This window comes from Rana temporaria, chromosome 1, assembly GCF_905171775.1.
Source record: "Rana temporaria chromosome 1, aRanTem1.1, whole genome shotgun sequence".
NCBI lineage: Eukaryota > Metazoa > Chordata > Amphibia > Anura > Ranidae > Rana > Rana temporaria.
The window spans coordinates 600544837-600567841 of NC_053489.1; the positions used below are offsets into that span (position 1 = coordinate 600544837).

The following is a 23005-nucleotide window of genomic DNA, read 5'->3' on the forward strand; positions in this document are numbered from 1 at the left end:
GACAGTTGGGAGGTATGCATACCTCCCAACTTTTTGAGATAGGAATGAGGGACAACTATTATCAAAAGTATGTAGATATAGGACACGCCCCCTGCCACTCCCCCCCCCCCCACCCCCCCTTAAAGAAGAATTATACAAAATAAATTATTTTTTAAACCCACAAGTGCTTTTTATAAAAAAAAATTACCACTATTCCTTTATACTGAATGAAAAAGAAAAAGTGCAGCGCTAAATATTCAGTGAAGTGAATCAAAAAATGTGGTAAATAATCAAATTCAGTGAAAAATCAATGAAATTAGAAAAAAAGGGGGAGGAGGACACACCCCCAAGTGGTGTGACAAGTAAAACACAGAGGGTGATGACCATGTGGTAACCTGGAGAACAACTAGGGGGTGGGATCTCTCTGGATAACTATATAATAGGAACACACCGTGATGAGTGATGTGACACAAAAATAAATAATAATGTGAACCTCAAATGAAGTCCATATAAAATATATGTGTAAATCCAAAATGTAAGTGTGATAGTCCAAGGTCAAACTGGCATATACAATCCAAAAAAAAGTGTTTTTTTGAAGTTGGTCAGAAGTTCTTTGTGGAAAGAAAAACCGACAGCAGAGGAATGGAAGATGATGTGATCTTCTCAGGTGTGGAATTCAGGTATTCTTGGTAAATAGTGGGGACCTCATCAGCAATCCATAATGGTATCCAAACAAATAAATATAAAGATGGGTACTCTTACCAGAATATGTGGACATACACGTCAGCGACGGTATGTCAAACGAGCATGCACGAACTCCTAGGCAGCAGTGATGTCAATAGGGAAGCCGTTTGATATGCCAGCCTTTGATCCACCAGGGCGGGTTCGATCCAATGAAAGGAGACAACTCATGCAGGTGAGGTTCTCAGATGAAGGTGTATAATATGCAGGCCAAACGTAGAACCATGTAAGGGAAAACGTAACTCACATAGTGCGGTTAATCCCAAAACAAGCCTTTATTAGGCATAAAAAAGTAAGCCAAAATTAACAGAAAACTGGATAAAAATAAATGTATAAAATAGATAAAAAAAGTACAAGCCCGGTGAAAGACGAGTACAAGTGATCACAAGTAAAAAATGGCGCAATGGGCGAGTAGCGTATGAGCTATGTACCCGACATGTTTCGAGCAGCAGAGCTCTTCAACTGGGGCAATTGAAACTGTCGGTTTTTCTTTCCACAAAGAACTTCTGACCAACTTCAAAAAAACACTTTTTTTTGGATTGTATATGCCAGTTTGACCTTGGACTATCACACTTACATTTTGGATTTACACATATATTTTATATGGACTTCATTTGAGGTTCACATTATTATTTATTTTTGTGTCACATCACTCATCACGGTGTGTTCCTATTATATAGTTATCCAGAGAGATCCCACCCCCTAGTTGTTCTCCAGGTTACCACATGGTCATCACCCTCTGTGTTTTACTTGTCACACCACTTGGGGGTGTGTCCTCCTCCCCCTTTTTTTCTAATTTCATTGATTTTTCATTGAATTTGATTATTTACCACATTTTTTGATTCACTTCACTGAATATTTAGCGCTGCACTTTTTCTTTTTCATTCCTTGTACACAACATTGTCTTTTGTTGGTGCTGGCGGCTACAGGTTAATATTGTTTATGGTTAGCGCAACTTTTTTTCCTAATTTAAATTATTCCTTTATACTGGCTTTTGTAATTTACAAATGCAGCCATTTAGAAATTGGATGAAAGGTTTACCACTGGGAAACACAATTTTAAACATAAAATGTGCATTTTATATACAGCTATATAGATCAGACCAAAATAAGGGGGAAAGAGGAACAGAGGTACTTTGGGCCAGATTCACAGAAGAGATACGACAGCGTATCTCCTGATACGACAGCGTATCTCCTGATACACCGGCGTATCTCTGAGAGTATCTATGCGGCTGATTCATAGAATCAGTTCTGCATAGATAGCCCTAAGATCCGACAGGTGTAATTGACTTACACCATCGGATCTTAGGATGCAATACTTCGGCCGCCGCTGGGTGGAGTTTGCGTCGTTTTCCAGCGTCGGGTATGCAAATTAGGTTTTACGGCGATCCACAAAGGTTTTCGCGTGCGTTACTTCGTCGCAAGTCTTTTTTTCCCGTTGCAAAGTTAGTCATGTTTTTTCATGCCTTAACTTTACACAGCCCATGTTAAAGTATGGCCGTCGTTCCCGCGTTGAATTTAAATTTTTTTTTTCCGGCGTAAGTACGTTCCGCACGTCGCGATTCACAAACAGGTCGGCCCGCCGTAATTTGGCGCAAAGCATGTCGGGAAAATTGCGAACGGAGCATGCGCAGAACGTCCGGCGCGGGAGCGCGCCTAATTTAAATGGTACACGCCCCATTTGAATTGGGCGGGCTTGCGCCGGACAGCTTTACGTTACACCGCCGCAAGTTTACAGGTAAGTGCTTTGAGGATCAGGCACTTACACTGAAAACTTGCGGCGGTGTAATGTAAAGACGATACGTTACGCCGCCAGAGTTTTTTTGTGAATCTGGCCCTTTGTTCCAAAACAGAGACAGTCCCTTGAAATCATCTTTCACGGCAGGTGTCCTTTTGGTTATTTTTTTTGTGTTTTACACATATTTTAGGTAGATCCCTAATGAACCTAATGACCTTTCTGAGCCAATATATGACATGCTTTGTATTATATTCCTTTGGATGCAGCAGGTACTACTGAGATGCATTTGTATTGCAGGCAAAGCAGGTCAAGCGCAGCCTTTTCCTCGCTTTAAATGCATGCGGTTGAGGAGTGCTGCTATTAAAATGCAAAGGACACCATCTACACCTGCCCTTAAAATACTGACGGTAAGTATGAAAAGGGTCAAACGATTTAAATATGTCAGGCTAACGTTGGCACCGAAAATTCCTGGGAAATATCAACATCTGGAACTGCGTCTTGAAAAAGCCGCAGCTGGTCAATACTAAATGTAAAGAGCAGTATCAAAAGAATATGTAAGCACAAGGCTCCCAGTCCCACCGTCTGCTGGTAAGAAGTTGTATGAGCTGGTCGTGGCCAATAATATCAGAGGGTGGGACAGTGCACAATATGAGTTCTACTATCATCACAGTCTATGAGCTGCACAGGCTGCCCACCTCATTGCTAGAGGCATGCTGTATGTAGAGTGCAAAGACTGGAGAGGGTGCAGACACTTCTCTATCAGGAATTCCTACAGCTGATCCAGCATCTTCCTCCAGGAGGCATGGCAAGAGAATAGAAAGCTTTCTTTCCAGCACACAAAGCATTGGGATTAGCCTGCGAATCATGGAAACGGTGTATGATCTGCGAGGGGACAATGACACCGGTTACAATGGGATTCTATGTGAGGTCACAGACAGTGGAGCTATCATCAGCTGTCTGGAGGACTATCCACACAATGCAACTCTCCCTGACAAAGGTATGTACTGACTAAATTGGGGCTTTACAGTGCACAGGGAGCTTTAGCAGTCACTGCTGGGACTTGTAGTACCACATATCCTCACTCTCGCTTAAAGGTTGCTTTTGAGTGAGGTGGCAGCACACTTTAACAAAACAAAAAAAATGCACCTGCCAGTCTAAAAATGAATGTTTGTTTTGCAAACTACAAAGTAATGTGCGTGGCAGCAAACGGGACGTTATACCGCTTATTACCAAAAAAGCATAGCTGTGAAGACTTATGCCGCGTACACACGGTCGTTTTTTGTCTTGGAAAAAAACGTTGTTTTTTATCATGAAAAAAAAACGACGTTTTTCAAACTTCATTTTTAAAAACGACGTTGCCCACACACCATCGTTTTCTGAAAATGCTCCTGCAAAGCGCGGTTACGTACAACACGTACGACGGCACTCTGTTCCATTCAAGCTCGCGTCATAACTTGCTTCTGAGCATGCGCGGGTTTAAAAACGACGTTTTATTTCATCACAAAAAACGACCGTGTGTACGCGGCATTAGCCCCTGTTCAATTTGCCATGCGTTGGCCAAAGCGTGACAATGGGGGTTATTTACGAAAGGCAAATCCACTTTTCACTACAAGTGCAAACTACAAGTGCAAAGTGCACTTGGAAGTGCAATCGCTGTAAATCTGAGGGGAAGATCTGAAATGAGGGGAAGCTCTGCCGATTTTATCATCCAATCACATGCAAGCTAAAATGCTGTTTTTCATTTTCCTTACATGTCCCCCTCAAATCTACAGTGGGGTGGATTCAGTAAGCAATTGCGTCTGCGTAACCATAGTTACGCAGCGCAATTGCTTAGTTGCGCCGGCGTAACGACTTTTCTGTATTCAGAAAGCTCGTTACGCCGACTGCAGCCTAAGATATGACTGGCATTAGGCTCTTATGCCGTTGTATCGTAGGCTGCATTCTTACAATGGCCGCTAGGTGGCGTTCCCGTAGTGGTCAGCGTAGAGTATGCAAATTGCATACTAAGGCTGCATTCACACCTAAGCGACAGCCGCGTACGCGTGTAGCGGCAGATTTGCCGCGATTACAAATGTTTCTTTTTTTTTCTAAAGTATTCCCATTGCTGTCTATGGGAAAACGCGCCTGTCGCGTGAAAAAAAGGGTCCGGGACTTTTTTTCAGGCGACAGGCGTTGCGCGTCTATGAGATGTGAACCATCTCCATAGACGGCAATGGGAATTCTCCCCTCAAGCGACAGAAGCGTCCCGCGTCGGGCGTTTTGTCGCTTAGGTGTGAATGGGGCCTTACGGCGATTTACAACCGTACGCGCGCCCTGCGTACGCAGTTTACGTCGTTTGCGTTCGTCGGGTTCCGCGTAAGGCTGCTCCTGCTATTAGCAGGGGCAGCCAATGCTAAGTATACCCGTCGTTCCCGCGTCGCGATGTTTGAAAATTACGCCGTTTGCGTAAGTGAATCGTGAATGGCGCTGGACGTAAGTAAATGACGTCCTTGCGACGTCATTTGCCGCAATGCACGTCGGGAAAGTTTCCTGGCGGAGCATGCGCACTACGTTCGGCGCGGGAACGCGCCTAATTCAAATGATCCACGCCCCCTACGGGATCATTTAAATTACGCGCGCTTACGCCGGCCATTTTTACGGAGCGCCCACGCAAATTACGGAGCTACTGCTTCGTGAATGAAGCGTAGCGCAGGTAATTTACAGAGGCGCAGTGTTAAAACGGTACGCTGCGCCTCCGTAAGAGGGCGCAAGTCGTACCTGAATCCACCCCAGTGACTGCACTTCCAAGTGCACTTTCAGTGCAATTTCAAGTGCACTTTGCACTTGTAGTTTGCACTTGTAGTGCAAAGTGGATTTGCCTTTAGTAAATAACCCCCATTGCACGAAATGAGGTTGACCGGCATTGACTATGGGGACCGTTCGCACCTGTGCATTTCTTTTCTGTGCAACTTGGAAAATCAATGCAGGTGCTTTATTTTTATTTTTTTTTTGGGTGCGACAATGCACGTTTTTGACCCCATAGATTTCAATGGGAGCATGAGAATTCAGGTGTACAAGTGTGAACCTAACACCTGTACGAAACTGGAGCTGCTGTCTATAACATGCCCCCGTTTCCCAGTGTAGGTCCACAATGAAAGCCGAAAACCTGTTATGTTTTTTTTTTTAACTGATTAACTTGTATTATTTATACAGATTTCTTTTTATGTTTTAGATAAATGTTTGATTGTGATTGACTTAATGGAGTGAAATGTGTGGCCTGATATTGCTTTTTAAAATGCTATTTGACGCAATGACTGCCTATATGTTTTTCTCAGCACGGGATTCTTTCATGTAAATATTCATCTTAAAAAAAAGATTGTTTCTTTGTACTGGTTGTAACTACTGTATATATTTACATTGGATGCAGACATATTTGTCTATTACATATGCAGGCTCTACTTCCTGTTTAGTAGTGATGCATAGTGACCATTTTACCTCTCCTGTACTAAAGTATAAGTAAAGGCAACACTTTAACCCCTTCAATACAGGGCTTTAATACCCACCTCCCTGCCTATTCTGGTACTTCTCTCCTACATGTACAAATCATCATATTTTGCTAGAAAATTACTCAGAACCCCCAAACATTATATATGTTTTTTTAGCAGACACCCTAGGGAATAAAATGGCGGTCTTTGCAACTTTTTATCTTGCACGGTATTTGCGCAATCATTTTTCAAACGCCTTTTTTTTGGAAACAAAAATGGCTTCATGAATTAAAAAATAACAAAACAGTAAAGTTAGCCCAATTTTTTTGTAAAATATGAAAGATGATGTTACGCCGAGTAAATAGATACCTAACATGTCATGCTTTAAAATTGCGCACACTCATGGAATGGCGCCAAACTTCGTTACTTAAAAATCTCCATAGGCGACGCTTTAAATTTTTTACAGGTTACCAGTTTAGAGTTACAGAGGAGCTAGAATTGTTGCACACGCTCTAACACATGCGGCGACACCTCACATGTGTGGTTTGAACGACGTTTACATAGGTGGGCGGGACTTACATGTGCGTTCGCTTCTGAGCGCGAGCTACCAGGGACAGGGGCGTTTTAATTTTTTTGTTTTTTTTTACTTATTTATTTATTTTTTACACTTTATTTTACATATTTTTTTTGATCGCTTTTATTCCTATTACAAGGAATGTAAACATCCCTTGTAATAGGAATAGTGTGTGACAGGTCCTCTTTAAGGAGAGATAAGACCCCACATCTCTCCTCCAGGCTGGAAAGCATGAGATCGTGAAAAAAAATTCACAGATCTCATTCTTACTAGCCGCAATTGCGGTTTGTTTACTTAGGGTACCCGGGCGTGACATCATCACATCGCGCCCGGGCCTCCGACGGTCATAGAGATGACTGGTGGACCATCTGGTCACCAGTCATCTCTATGCCTCCCATCCGGCGATCATCTCTCCGGGCCCCCGATGGCACGGGAGAGCCCGGAGAAGCACCGGATGGCGGCGGGAGGGGGGGATGTCTGAATAATGTGTCCGGGTCTCAGACAGTCTGAAACCCGAACTGTCTGGGTGAATTCCGAACAGGTGGCAACCCTACTGACCATTGGAATGAAAAGTGCTTTGAAAACACTGCAAAACTGGGGTTTAAAGCGCCCCTCTAGTGGCCGAAAAGTGGCACTTAAACAGCGGTAAAGTGCTGGTAAAACATAGTTGCATAGTTACATAGTTAGTCAGGTTGAAAAAAGACACAAGTCCATCCAGTTTAACCATAAAAAAATATATATATACCGTATTTATCGGGGTATTGCGCGCTCCGGCGTATAGTGCGCACCCCTAAAGTGGACCAGCATTCCTGTAAAAAAAAACATTTTAGTACTTACAGTTTTGGTGTCTTGCGCGGCGGCCTCGTCGGGTCCGGCGTCCATCTGCGGCTTCGGGTGTCCTCTTCGTCGGGTCCGGCGTCCTTCTGCGGTGTCCTCCCCGCTCGATCCCTGCTTTCCCGCGCCGAGTTTGAACACTGCGCCGGCATATACCGAGCGCAGTACACTAGTGTATAGTCGGGCAGGCTCGGCTACTCTCGCGCTCACGTCCTGTACGTCCAGGACGTGAGCGCGAGAGGAGCCGAGCCTGCCCGACTATACACGAGTGTACTGCGCTTGTGTTCAAACTCGGCGCGGGTATCGGCGTATATCGCGCACCCACTATTTTGCCCTGATTTTCAGGGCAAAAAAGTGCGCGGTATATGCCGATAAATACGGTATATATATATATATATATATATATACCTCTCATTAGGGCCGAAACAACTAATCGATTAATAGACAACTAATCGATTATGAAAATAATCGATTACAATTTTCATAATCGATTAATCGGCCAGTAACACAATGGGGTTAAAAAAACTAAAATTAGCCCTATATAGTACAAAAAAGCAAATCGCTACTGTAAATATTACTTTCACTGTCCCACAGTAAAAAAAATGAACCCCTTATAGTATCTATATTGCTCTTTTTGTACTTATTTTTGTTTTTTTAACCCCATTATGTTACTAAACATCTCAGGCCTGGGGTCACACCTCTGCTTTTTGGTGCTTTTTGCAGAAACACACTACAGTTCATTTACATGTTCACATGCATGATTTCTTTTCAGCTGCTGCGTATTTGGAAAGGGCAAGGACTTTTTAACGCAAAACGGTGCTATTTTTTATTTTTTTTTGTTCAATATGGAGAAGCTGCAGAAAAGCATGTAATGTGTTTTTGCAGCAATTTACCATTTCCTTTGATTCCCCTTCTAATTTTTTTTTTTAAGGCTATTATCCGATTAATCGAAACAATAATCGGCCAACTAATCGATTATGAAAATAATCGTTAGTTGCAGCCCTATATCTCATACAATCCCATATACCCAATTCTTTACCCACAGTTGATTTAGAAGAAGGCGAAAAACGACTGGCGCTTTAGTGCTAACGTGGCCACGGCCCCAATGTGAAAGGGGTCTTATGGTGAAAATGGATTTAAATATCTGTCAGTTTTAATTGATGTCTGTGCTCCCTTGGGGAGGTTCATGTCTCTATTTGTCCTGTTTACTGTTATCACTAAGAGTGAAAGTGAAAGAAAATCCCAAATGTTGGGTTGTCTCTTGAATATGAATTGGGGGAGGGGGGGGGAACCTGACCCTGGTGACATCAAGGTATTTCACTTGGAGGAATTTCCTCTTACTTCCTGTTTTGGCTATGGGACAGAATGTGACGGGAAGTCTCCCCAATGGGACACAGAAGAGAAAAAATAAAAACTGACAGGCACTATAACAAAATAGTTCTATTTTAAAGTGGTTCTAAAGGCTGAAGGTTTTTTTTTTTTACCTTCAAGCAGCCCCCCCCCCCAATCCTTTCTCAAGTTCCCTCTGATCCAGCAATGTTCACAATAGCTTTGTCTCTCCTCCTATTGGTTCTCACTGCTGTCAATCACAGCCAGTGAGCCAATGAGGAGAGAGAGTCTTATGCACGCATAGAGCAGATAAGTATAACATTTAGAAAACAAAAAAACAAAACTTTAATACTACTTGAACACAAGTCTTAAACTAGCCTTAGGCCCCATACTCACGAGCAAACATGTCTGCTGAAACTGGCCCGCAGGCCAGTTTCAGCAGACATGTTTGGTCGTGTGTGGGCGCGAGCGGGCCGAATTCCAGCAAACATTTGCCCGCCGGGCCTTTTCCCAGCAGACAAATATTCCTGGACTTGTTTTAAAACAGTCCGCTGGAATTCAGCCCGCTCGGACATGTACGGTCGTCAGTACAGACCTACCGTACATGTCCAGGCGCCCGCCGTCCCTCGCATGCGTCGAATGACTTCGACGCATGCGTGGAAGCATTTTAAAGGCGGGCCGCCCACGTCGCCGCGTCATTGTCGCGGCGACACCGCGTCATCGACGCGGCGACACCGCGGACACGCCCCGCGTATTGTTTACGCGCGGACTTCTGTACGATGGTGTGTACAACCATCGTACAGAAGCCCTCTGGCAGACATGTATGGTGGAAACGGTCCGACGGACCGCTTTCACCATACATGTTTGTCCGTGTGTACCCGGCCATACACAAATAGATTTTTTAATAGATTCCTCAATCCACCATGATTTTGCAAACTCAAGCGGCCCTGCCACAGTAAATGTATGTGGGGTGGTCCCGAAGTGGTCAAAAGTGGTTCTAAAGTCAGAGGATTTTTTTTTAACCAAAGTGTATTACCTGCATTAACAAAAACAGAATAATTCTGCACTGTCTAGTGAGCGGGGGGGGGGGGGGGGGGGGATAGTTGTACTACCGCGGGACGGCGACATTTTTTAAGCTGCAATTTCAGTTGTTGAGCGGGGGGGGGGGGTTCTACCGCGGGGGACGGGCGGGGGGGGTGTCACGGGAAATTTCTGCCGATTGGTCAACATCACAATTGGTAGGGGAGGGAGGTGCTGTTCTACCTCCCCCTCCTGTGCTGCCACCACTGGCTCCTCTTCCTGTGCAGGAAAATTACCGCTATCGCGGGACTGTGGCAAAGAAGTGTCTGTGCGGGCAAGTCCCGCAGAATCCGTGCGGGTTGGGAGGTATGTCACTAGGGGCACGTGCGATGCTGGAGCCGATGCGAGTGCCTGGCGGGCATGATGATCACCCGGTTCTCTCAAGGGAAAGAAAACACAGATCTCTCTCTCCTCCTAGTCAGTCCCATCCCCCCACAGTTAAACCACTCCTGGGGAACACAGTTAACCCCTTGATCGCCCCCTAGTTTTAACCCCTTCCATGCAGTGACATTTATACAGCATTTTTATAGCACTGATCGCTGTACAATTGTCACTGCTCCCAAAAATGGGTCAAAAGTGTCCGATCGCAGTCCCGATAAAAATCGCTAATCACCGCTATACTAGCAAAGCGACCAGCGTTAATATGCACCTTAGATCCGACGGCGTACTAAGACGTACGCCAGTCGGATCTAGCCCAGCTTCAGGGGTATCTTGTTTTGTGGATACAAAACAAAGATACGCCGGAGCAACCTAGCAGTTACGCGGCGTATCAATAGATACGTCAGCGTAACTTCTTTGTGGATCTGGCCCATTGTGTTTTTATTTCAAAATTGTCACTCTTCTTTTGTTTATAGTGCAAAAAAAAAAAATGCAGAGGTGATCAAATACCACCAAACGAAATCTCTATTTGTGGGAAAAACAAGGAAGTTTGGGTACACAAAATGGCCTTGCCATTGAGCAGCAAAATCTTCCGGGGCTGAAGTGGTTAATGTAAAAAAAACTTCCATGTGCTGTTCTACCCAAGCGCCCCCGCCCCTTTCAATACTTACCTCTTGATCCAGCACTGTGCCTGTCTCTCTGAGATCATCGGAAGCAATTGGCTTCTGCTTCTGTCAGCCAAAGCCTGTGAGGAGGGAACGGGGGACTTGGCTGAGCCAGGCTGTGTGTGTCTATGGACACACGCAGCCCGGCTCAGGACCATGTCTGCATGTGTGCCCCCATAGCACACCACTTGCTATGAGGGCAAATCGAGAAGAGGAGGATCGGACAGCTCTGGCAGGGCACCACAGAAGAGGAGGTGAGGGTCCACTCTGTGCAATATCATTGCACAGAGCAGATAAATATAAACCTCTTTTTTAGGTTTGGAGTTTAAGGGAAAAAACAGGAGCCTTTAGTGTCACTTTAAATATGTGTAATGCTATGTAATTATATAATAATAATAATAATAATAATAATAATAATAATAATAATAATAATGATAATAATAATAGTAATAATAATAATTATAATCATATTAATTATTATTTTAATGGTAATAGTAATAATAATTGTTAGTAGTAATTGCTTTAAAGTGGAGTTCCACCCATAAATATAACATTACATCAGTAGTTTAAAAAAAAATCATTAGTCCTTTATGAATTTTTTTTTTTTTTAGATGCCTTCAAAGTGTTGTTGCTAGGCAGAATAGTTAATCTTCCCACTTCCTGTACCTAGGTGCTTAATGCTTCCTAACCTACACCGCACAGACTCCTGGGAATGTAGTGGGTGTAACTTTCCAGGAGTCTGTGCACTCCCCAGTCTCAAAGAATCATGTGACTTGGACAGCACAAGTGGTGAAACCTGATCTGACACTGCTTGTGCAGCACTGAGCATGTGCGAGATCTGCAAGGCTGAAATCCAGGAAGTTATACAGTCTGGCTTCATGATGCCCACACTTAAGATGGCCCCAGTCAATTTCTATTTTATAAAGTGTCTAAATGCTGTAACAACCTAACAAAACGGACCTTAGTTTACAGACTAACTTTACTAGAATACATTAAGCTTGTGTATTACAGGGGTATTTGTATTTAAAAAGTGAAATTGTGGCCGGAACTCCGCTTTAATATGCCATTAAATATATGTAATATTTAGCAATTATAAAATAATAGGAAGAAAATAATAATAATAATAATAATGATACATTGTATTAATATGATATTAAATATACAGTATGTAATATGTGTAATTTTATGTAATTATATAATAGTAATGATAAATTGCCTCAATATGATACAAACTATATGAAATATGCTGTATGTAATTTAGTAGTACTATATATTCATGTGTAACACATAAAAAGGTATGCATGTATAGACAAGACTGGATATGGCTGTATATCACACAGGCAAGCTAAACAGATGTAATAATCATCTACCAATGGAGGATATAAACATACTGAATAAATGTTTTAGTCTTCTGCAGCCCTTAGGTTCCAGTTTTGTAAGATCATATGCCAGATATGGGTATCTGATAGAAGACATTACCCTGCTGTGTGCCTCCTGGGAAATGTTTTCCATATCCCATTTATAATGAAGAGCTTAGTGACTGCTAACTTTTAATTAACTTGCCACTATGGTTGGCTGCAGTTGATCTTTATAGCTTGAAGCCATACGAAGAAATTCAGTACATTGCAAATTCAGAGACAATGTATAAGGGCATAGCTAACAATCCATAGAACGTGATTGAAAACAAGGCAATTTAGTCGTGTAAAGAGGAATCCACAATCAGAGCTTCCATTTATTTTGTATAGCCAATGTGATTAAGATGATAAGTTTCAGTTATGTAAAAACCGCTCATTTGGCACCAACCGCTGTGAACACGCTGCAATCAAAATCACTCCCGTGTCCAAGACATAAAGGCGGCGTGAGCTAAAATCTAAGTCAAGTGATTGTACAAAGTCATTTGATATAAAGTGATCAAAACACATTGTCATAAGGATTGGAATTTTTTCATGTAGCGCCATGCTCCCATTGAGTAGGCGCTATGTGTTAAATTTTAGTTGCCCGAGCTGTAGTTTATTTTAGAAGGATTATGCTAAATTGTTGGTTCTGTTTCAGTTCAGCTGAGTTGCACAATTTTCCGCTTGACGGTGAGTGTCGCTGTTACCACAGGTCAAGGTTGAAAAGGCAGCAAGCTGGATGCATTGGGTATCTCATTTCCAGAAGCAGCTCAGGGGGCGTGGTCAACCCACTGGGCATTCTGGGGAGGGGTACTTAAGGAACAGACGCCGTTTTGGCGGGGTTCTTCCGATCCTGACCTGATGGCCCTCCTGGCCTCAGGGATGAGTGAGCTGTTTCGTAGCCTCGGGGCCGGCTGGTCCGAGGCCTCGCAACTGAATGTAGGCCCAGGAGTTTCTGGGGCCTACTAATCCAGGGATGGCCCTTCGCTACCTTACCTACGGAAGGAAGCTGAACCAGTGGGATTCAATTGAAGGACGTATCCTGGAAAATATACCTCACTGTGCTGCCGGCCTCGCTGAAAGATTCTTGGCACCGTGAGTTGTGTACTTTATTGGAACTATACAAAGTGGTTACACGATCTTGTGGCAGAAGATCGTGGGATGGCCTGACAACCAGCGCCGATCCTGACCTCCCAATTATTTGTCACATCACAGTTGAGAAGAGGGGGGGGGGGCTGCCGAAAATGACATGTCACATTAAAGATTAAAGTTGAGAAGCCGGGAGGGGGGGTGTTCTGCTGTCGGAATTGTCTGTCTAGTAATTTGGGGGGCCCGTCCCGCAGCTTTTTTGGGGCCCTAAGCGGCTTGCATAGTGAGCCTATAGGGCTCAGACTTATCAAGTCTGTGGCAGAGACTTTGATGAGCTTCAGACCAGCTGCTAGGCCAGTGAGAGTAGGCCTATCCAGGGCCGTCTTAATAGCATCATGGGCCCCTGGGCAAAGTAATGCTCTGGGGCCCCTACAATGATGACAGTGCAGGTAAACAGACATCAAGTTGGTAGGAGGCAGACTCAGTGCCATCATGGGGCCCCCAATTTTGGGGCAGCGTGGGCTTATGGACCAGCTGCTTTGGAGAAAATGCAGGGGCCCCCCATGCTGCTTGGGCCCCTGGGCAGTGCCCAGGTGTGCCCTCTCATTAAGGCAGCCCTGGGCCTATCTGGTGAGTTAATCCTCTGGATCTAAGTTGTATCTGTGATCCACAAAGCAAAGGTACCCGAATCTTTCCCTATCCCTCTACCCCTCTGTTGGAGAACTTTATTCAATAAAAACCTTGAAAGAGACTTTGTGTTTGGTGCAGACATTTTTGTGGACAACTCTTCAAGGTGAACCCCTGAAACGAGCGTATGGAACAGTAAGGTAATGGCAGGTCCAAATCTAAACCAGCAGCTCCTTCGGGGGTAGTGCTACATTCAACTATATGACTGTCATTGTCAGCTCTCACTGGTTCTGATTGCTGAAAATAATTATAGTTTAGAATATATAAATATTCTTATCAATAGTTCTGGAAATTTCCACAACTTTTAATTTCAAAAAGTAGTCAAATGGATTAGTGCTACTTACTAGGATCCCTGTCATATAAATATTCAAACTGTTGGCGTTAGATTGTCTTAATCTGTTTTTGTGATCTAAAGCATGAAATTGGTAGAGAATTTCTTCATGTTGGGTCCTACTTGATGGTGGGCGGTCCTGGATGGCGCAAAGGTCTGTGCTGACTTGATGACATTAATACAGTGCAAGGCTCCCTACACTCACAGTCTTTCCTCAGTTTTCTTGGTGTAGTGATGCTGATTCTGATTTAAAGTGGTTCTAAAGCCTGGGCATTTTTCTAAAGACTGGACATTTTTTACCTTGCATTAAGATAAAAAAATGTCCCAGTGTTTGTATTGCACCCTCACCCCTCTAATACTTACCTGAGTCCTATCTCGATCCAGTGATGTGCCTGTCTGTAGTGGCTCTCTCTTCTCTCTCTGCTCACAGAGGCAGCATCGGGAGCCACTGGCTCCTGCTGCTGTCAATCAATTCCTGTGAGCAAACGGATACAGTATCAGAGATCTGGGTAAGTGGTTAATGAGCTAGAAGTTTCTGATATAATCAAAGTGTATGTACAATGTCTTGAAAAAATATTTCCTACCCCTTAAAATTTTCCACATTGTATCATGTTACAGCCAAAAACATAAATGTATTTTATTGGCATATTATGTGATAGACCAACACAAAGTGGCAAATAATTGTGAAGTGGAAGGAAAATGATAAATGGTTTTCAACTTTTTTTATAAATAAATATGTGAAAAGTGTGGTGTACATTTGTATTCAGCCCCCCTGAGTCAATACTTTGTAGAACCGCCTTTCACTGCAATTACAGCTGCAAGTCTTTTTGGAGATGTCTCTATCAGCTTTGCACATCTAGAGAGTCACATTTTTGTCTATTCTTCTTTGCAAAATAGCTCAATCTCTGTCAGGTTGGATGGAGAGCGTCTGTGAACAGCAATTTTCAAGACTTGCCACAGAGTCTTAATTGGATTTAGGTCTGGACTTTAACTGGGCCATTCTAACACATGAATATGCTTTGATCTAAACCATTCCATTGTAGCTCCGGCTGTATGTTTAGATTTGTTGTCCTACTGGAAGGTGAACCCCCGCCCTGAACCTCCCGGTGATGAGCAGTGTAGTTTTCTGCCACACACAGCGTTTTGCTTTTAGGCCAAAAAGTTAAATTTCGGTCTCATCTGACCAAAACACCTTCTTCCACATGTTTGCTGTGTCCCCCACTCGGCTTTTCGCAAACTGCAAATGGAACTTCTTATGGCTTTCTTGTAACAATGGCTTTCTTCTTGCCACTCTTCCATAAAGGGCAGATTTGTGGAGTACACGACTAATAGTTGTCCTGTGGACAGATTCTCCCACCTGAGCTGTGGATTTCTGCAGCTCCTCCAGAGTTACTATGGCCCTCTTAGGTGCTTCTCTGATTAATGCTCTCCTTGCCCGACCTGTCAGTTTAGGTGGACGGCCATGTAAGTTTGCAGTTGTGCCATACTCTTTGCAATTTCGGATGATGGATTGAGCAGTGCTCCGTGAGATGTTCAAAGCTTGGGATATTTTTTTATAGCCTAACCCTGCTTTCAAATTCTCCACAACTTTATCCCTGATCTGACTGGTGTGATCCTTGGCCTCCATGATGCTGTTTGTTCAATAAGGTTCTCTAACAAACTTCTGAGGGCTTCACAGAACAGCTGTATTTATACAGAGAATAAATTACACACAGGTGGACTCTATTTACTAATTAGGCGACTTATGAAGGAAATTGGTTCCACTAGATTTTAGTTGGGGGTATCAGAGTAAAAGGGGGCTGAATACAAATGCACGCCACACTATTCAGATATTTGTTTGTAAAAAGTTTTAAAAAACATTTATCATTTTCCTTCCACTTCACAATTATGTTCCACTTTGTGTTGGTCTATCACATAAAATCCCAATACATTACATTTATGTTTTTGGGTGTAACATGACAAAATGTGGAAAATATCAAGGGGTATGATTCCTTTTTCAAGGCACTGTATCATCAAAACTGTTCTTATTTTTGAAAAGCATGGAAAGCGATTAGAGCTTGTAGGGTTTTTTTTGTTGTCTGTGCCCCAGCTGGATGACCATTCTCAATGTGACATAAAGTGATAGAAAAACCAAGAAGGAAAAGGAGGCGTGAGGGTAAATCTTCAAACAAGGGCACTCATTCTGGTGAATGGTACGGGCAGGACCATTAATAAGGCAGTACAACCCGTCCTGTTGTACTCTCCCCAAGCCCCATCAGCTAAACAGGGGGGCCCAGAGCTGCTGTACTGTTCTTTTCTGCCTAAATCAATAATTGGATTTTACTAGACCATACCCCCACTCTTACTTGCTTACCAGAGCTTAAATTACATTTCCCCATCAGGCCAACAGGAGGTGGCAGCAGAAGAGGGACTTTTTTCATTTTTGGGGCATAGGTGGATAAAGTCAGTGGCACTGTTCTACTGCACCCCAAGGGGGGGTGTAGGCACGGTCAGGGGGGCCCGTCAGGAAGGCTATACGGGACCCCACAAATTCTTATAGTGGTCCTGGGCAGGGCCGCTGATAGAAATCATGGGGCCCCGTACAGCCTACCTGACAGGGCCCCCTTCAGCTCCACCCCTGGTCCCGCCTTTAGCTCCACCCCTGGCCCCGCCTTGAAACTGTCTCTGCAGCACGTTACGGGATTGGCGGCATTGGTAGGCACCTGTAGCAGAGAACTGGGGGGGGGGGGGGGGCTGCCGTCTGAAATTGAAATTGAGAAGCGGGAGGGGGGGGGCTTCCGCGAATTGAGAAGCGGAGGGGGGCCCTTTACAAATTATTAAGAAAAATTAAAAAATTAAAATAAAAAAATATATTAAATAAATAAATAAACATTTATAAAAAAAAAAGGGGGGGGGGGTTGCAATTCAGGGCCCTGGGGACCTCTGGGCCCTTTAATTTAAAAAAAAAAAACATTTATAAAAAAAAAAAAAGGGGGGGTTTGCCACATGGAGACCTCATGAGCCCTTTAATATATATATATATATATATATATATATATATATATATATATATATACATATATAAGGAATGAAAAAAAAAATGAAATAAAATAATATGAAAAAAAAAAGAATTTATAAAAAAAAGGGGGATTGCCTCCGGGGCCCTGGGGACCTTTAATAATATATATATATATATATATATATATATATATATATATATATATATATATATATATATATATATATATATATATATATATATAAAAATGTATTTATTTTTTTATAAAAAAAGGGGTGTTTTCATCCCGGGCCCTGGGGATCTCCGGGCCCCTGGGGACCCCCGTACCCCTAAGAAAAAAAAATTGTCCCTTTAATAAAAAATTAAAAAAAATATATATTAGAAAAAATATATTTTTTTTTATAAAAAATAAATAAAAAAAAGGGGGGTTGCCATCCGGGGCCCTGGGGGCCTTCGGACCCCTGGGGACCCCGGACCTCTAAAAAAAAAAAAAAAAATGGCCCTTTAATAAAAATTTAAATAAAAATATATTAAAAAAAATCTATATATATTTTATAAAAAATAAATGAAAAAAAGGGGAGTTGTCATCTGGGACCCTGTGGGCCTCCGGACTTCTGACCAATGCTCCTTTGCTTGATACCCCGACCATGGCTTCTTTTGGACTTCTCTTCAGCCTCCTCCTCCTGTCTCTGCTTAATCTGTCTAAATGTTACTGACCCAACTTGTCTCACCCTAGGCCTCTTTATCTTGTCCACTACGGCTTCAGCTCATCAAAGCTCACCTCGTTCCTGCTCCAGTTGTCTACGACGGTCTGCCATGGCTCTGGTTCTGCCTACTCACCACCAGTCAGCCTGCTGTACATCTACCTGTTGTCGTCCTGCCACACAGACTACCAGAATGATCTCAGGCACTCCTATGCCACCGTGCTTCTGTGACTGCTGTCTCACTACCAGTAACCCACAAGCCGGTGAGGCTGTCCTCTACACATCAGGCTCACTGACCACCAGGTACATGACAGTACCAAACAGCCATTGCGGAGCCTGCAAGAGGACCCTCTTGAGATATGCCAGCACCTCGCTTCACTTACTCAAGCAGTTACATTCCTGCAAGAGGGTTATGCTCGACTGGAGGAATGCATTCAGTCGTTGGCCACACCAGCAGCAACTTCTGCTGCGACTTCCACTTCATCCACACCTACTTCATCAACCAAAGCTCCTGCAAGCCTGCAGGTAATGATGCTACCCCCAAACCTCGAGTGCCAGCCCCTGAGAGGTTCTCCAGCGATCAAAGTACGTTTAAAGCATTCCGCAATGCCTGTCAGCCAGGGGAAGAATTGCTAGGTGGCAAAAAGACCAGGGTCTTAAGCCCGAGGTCGAAGGCCAGAAGCGGGGGGGGGGGGATGGTGTATGTGATGCAGGCTTTTTTTTTGGCTGGCCCGTGACCTACATACACTGACCTACATACACTGACGGTAGTGACCTACCTACACTGACGGTAGTGACCTACCTACACTTATGATAGTGACCTACCTACACTGGCGGTAGTGACCTACATACACTGACCTACCTACACTGACGGTAGTGACCTACATACACTGACCTACCTACACTGACGGTAGTGACCTACATACACTGACCTACCTACACTGACGGTAGTGACCTAGATACACTGACCTACCTACACTGACGATAGTGACCTACATACACTGACCTACCTACACTGACGGTAGTGACCTATATACACTGACCTGACCTACACTGACCTGACCTACACACACTGACATTTACATACACATTACACTGCGTGTGCTGACTGTAGTGACCTACATACACTGACCTATCTACACTGACGGTAGTGACCTATATACACTGACCTACCTACACTGACGGTAGCGACCTACATACACTGACCTACCTACACTGACAGTAGTGATCTACATACACTCACCTACCTACACTGACGGTAGTGACCTACATACACTGACCTACCTACACTGACAGTAGTGACCTACATACACTGACCTACCTACACTGACGGTAGTGACCTATATACACTGACCTGACCTACACTGACCTACACACACTGACATTTACATACACATTACACTGTGTGTGCTGTCTGACCTACCTCCGCTCAACGGTGTCACAGCAGGCACTACTGCAGTCAGACAGTCATTCCATGAGGGGAGGAGAGCCGGGGGGAGAGGAGAGGAGAGCTGCCCGCCCGAGCGCCGAGAGGGGATGTGGCGCGGCGGCCACATTGTAATTCCCGCCTTCTGGAGTCTGCAGCGTTTATGATGGACGTCACACATTACGCGGTTCCGACATTGGACCAGTGGGACGTCCATCATAGGCGTTGCCCAGGCTCCAGAGGGCAGGACCTGCTATGAAGCTCGTTGAGTCGGCAGGACTCGGCCACATTCGGCAAGGCTCGGGTCTGGTCCGGATCAGCTCGGTCCCGGCGACTCGGCCGCACTTGGCGGCTCTCGGGATCAGATCGGTCCCGGCACTCGCCGCTTGGGGGTAATAATGGAGACCTAAATGCCGGAGACTCTGGGCTTTTCGGGGACCCATTCGGGGCTCCAACCTCCCAAGCCCGGGTCTCCCGACGCCCCTGCTGTCAGCTCTACTTTGCGCTTCAGCCAAGGACATTTTCCCTAGAAGCTACAAAGGTGGGGTTCAGCATTTCCCTACTCCATGGATGCTCAACCTGTGGCCCTCCAGCTGTTGCAGAACTACAAATTCCATCATGCCTCTGTCTTTGGGAGTCATGTTTGTAACTGTAAGCGGCTTGCAATGCTTCATGGGATTTGTAGTTTTGCAACAGCTGAAGGGCCACATGTTGCACACCCATGCCCTACTCCAAAGTTAACCACAGACCTGGAGAAAAACAGTGCACAGCTAAAATCACCACAGCTGAAGCCGCTTTGCATTTACTCCAGCAAAGCCGCAGAGCAGTTAAAGACTACGTCACGGATTTCTGACGTTGGAGTGCAGACACTGCTTGGAGCGATGCAGCCCTGTGTCACCAGTTCTGTTTGGGCTTAAAGATGAACTTGCTTGAGTTGGCGTACCAAACTCACTGGAGGCTTTAATTACACTCTCTATTCAGATTGATCGTCGCCTATGCAAAAGCAGATCTGAAAGATCCTCTTGACAGTTCAAACCATTATGGATGTTGCCCAAGGCACCCGTTACTTCTAACCCTGTGTTTGGAAACTCTGCTCCATCTGCTCTAGAGGCACCTAAACCGATGCAATTGCACCTGATCCGCCCGTCACTGACACCGGAGGAACGCCAACGCCGATGTCTGAACAATCTCTGTCTCTACTGTGGGGCAGCCAGTCACTACGTACGCACCTGCCCTGCTAAACTACATAAGTGTCTTTCACTTTCTTCAATTAAACACCCCAACATGTCTGCCCGCTCTGCTCACATAGCTCTGCCTATTTTACTCCAGTTCCGAGAAAGAACCCTGTCAGTGACCACAATTATTGACTCAGGAGCTTGCAGTTGCTTCATCGACCTGTCCTTTGCATCTCAGCAGCACATCCCACTACGACCTAAGACACAAGGACTCACTGTATTTCTGGCTGACGGTTCTTGCATCTGGACTTGTGACCAAGGAGACCCCACTGCTCCTGACCATCACTGCTCCCAACCATCAGGAACTGACGTATCTTTCCTCTGTCTGAGCGTGAGTTTGGGGTGTAAAGGATTATATTGAGGAGAAACTACAGAAAGGATTCATCCGCCCCTCTACCTCACCGGCCAGTGCAGGTATATTCTTTGTGGATAAAAAAGACCAGTCACTGAGGCCATGTGTGGACTACTGTGATATAAAGAAGATCACATTAAAGAACCATTACCCCCTGTCTTTGGTTCCTGAACTTTTTCAAAGGCTTAAATCTGCAAATGTCTTCACCAAATTTGACCCAGAGGGGCCTATAATTTGGTCCGTATCCGAGAGGGCGATGAATGGGAGACCGTGTTCTGTACTATGCAATGCACCGACCACCTTCCAGTACTTCATTAATGATATCTTCAGAGACTTCCTAGATATTTTTGTCGTCGTTTATCTAGATGACATTCTGATATTCTCCATATTATTAGAGGTGCACTGGGGACACTGAGACTGATCTCAGGCACTCCTATGTCACCGTGCTTCTGTGGCTGCTGTCTCACTACCAGTAACCCACAAGCCATTGTGGTACGAGAGGCTCTCTTCTACACATCAGGCTCACTGACCAGGTACATGACACTTGGGTTAGGCCCCAAGTGCTTTTGGGGAACCAACTGCTAGGAAGGAGATAAGAATACCGACCCCCTTGCTACCGAAGAACCCATCACCCATGCATGATACCACTCTCTGCTGTCTGGTTGTTATTACACTCCCATTAATTCATGACTACCTATAGCAACTACATTCCTCCCTCCAACTCATTTGCTGAGGCCTTCCATGCTTTCATCTTAACCCCCTATATACTTACAGGCCCTGTTCTTCAATACACTGTGTGCCACCATGCACCCCTTTATATTAACTTCAGACCAGGCTTTTTAAAGTTTAACAACTTTACTTATGACACTGCAACAATGCACTCCAAGTGCTTGTAGTTCCTCTCTGATTATCTAGTCTCAGGCTGCCCAGGCATACCTTTCCAGTTGTACTGCCAATGACTCCTTCTGCTGCATGAAGGGAAAGTTAGAGGAAAAGCAGCGGTGTACAGTGCTGGATCTCTTCTGCCCTCTCTTCTTCCTCACACAGGCAAGGGGGAGGACAGAAAGCTATAAAACATTTTTACCTTAATTCAGGCAATGCCTTAAAGCGGTTGTAAACCTTGTGTTGTTATTTTTACTTACAGGTAAGCCTATAATAAGACTTACCTGTAGGTAAAATGAATATCTTCTAAACGTGCACACTACTTGCAAACTACTGCTTTAAGGTTAAAAACATTTTTTTTAAGGTTTGTATCATAAAAACTTGTAGTAATTTACAAAAGAGAAAGGAGAAAAAAAAAAGAAACAAAAACTCAATTACCAACATGAAAATTTACAATAAGATCCATAGATGACAGAATTACAATTCCAAAGGCAGGTAAAAAAAACTCCCACCTATGCATCCTGCCTGTAAATGTGCTCCTATCTTATTTGTAAAAGAGCTCACATATATGTACAGTATCTTATCTGTATCTTTTTATGTGTGGAGTTAGTCTACCGGGCATCATCAAATATCAAAATGTCAATATATTTTGTATTACAGATTTGCACACGGCAGTTCGGATAGTCCTCTATTCTCTGATCTTTCTGCTGGGAGTTATGGGGAACAGTCTGGTCATCGTGGTACTCATAAGGAATAAGCGGATGAGGACAGTCACTAATATCTTCTTACTCTCTCTGGCGGCCAGTGACCTCATGCTCTGTCTTTTTTGCATGCCCTTCACTCTAATTCCTAACTTGCTGAAGGACTTTATCTTTGGGAGCACTGTCTGTAGAGCCGCCTTCTATTTCATGGGTAAGTCACCAGCCTTCAGTGTTGTAAATACATATCAACATACAAAGAGCAAACCGAAAAGACCTTGACTTGTACAAAACTTAGTAAAGGCGTTCAATAATTAAACAAGCTGTCCATCAGCCTAGCCAACCAAAAAACGTAGTGCTGTTATGTACTGTATTTTAAACGACATAAACATAGTGTAGCTGTGAAATATTTAAGCTGGCCATACATC

General features: G+C 44.1%; 1 protein-coding gene across 1 annotated transcript in view; it reads left to right on the forward strand.

Moving 5' to 3' along the window:
* The first annotated feature begins 3055 nt into the window (after positions 1-3055).
* The window catches only part of CCKAR (cholecystokinin A receptor), a 90446-nt gene continuing 70496 nt past the window's right edge, over positions 3056-23005 (forward strand). Inside the window, exons 1-2 of the mRNA XM_040335158.1 lie at positions 3056-3454; positions 22540-22791. Of these exons, the coding sequence (XP_040191092.1) occupies positions 3322-3454; positions 22540-22791 (385 nt within the window). The 5' untranslated portion in view covers positions 3056-3321. The remainder of the gene's footprint in view (positions 3455-22539; positions 22792-23005) is intronic.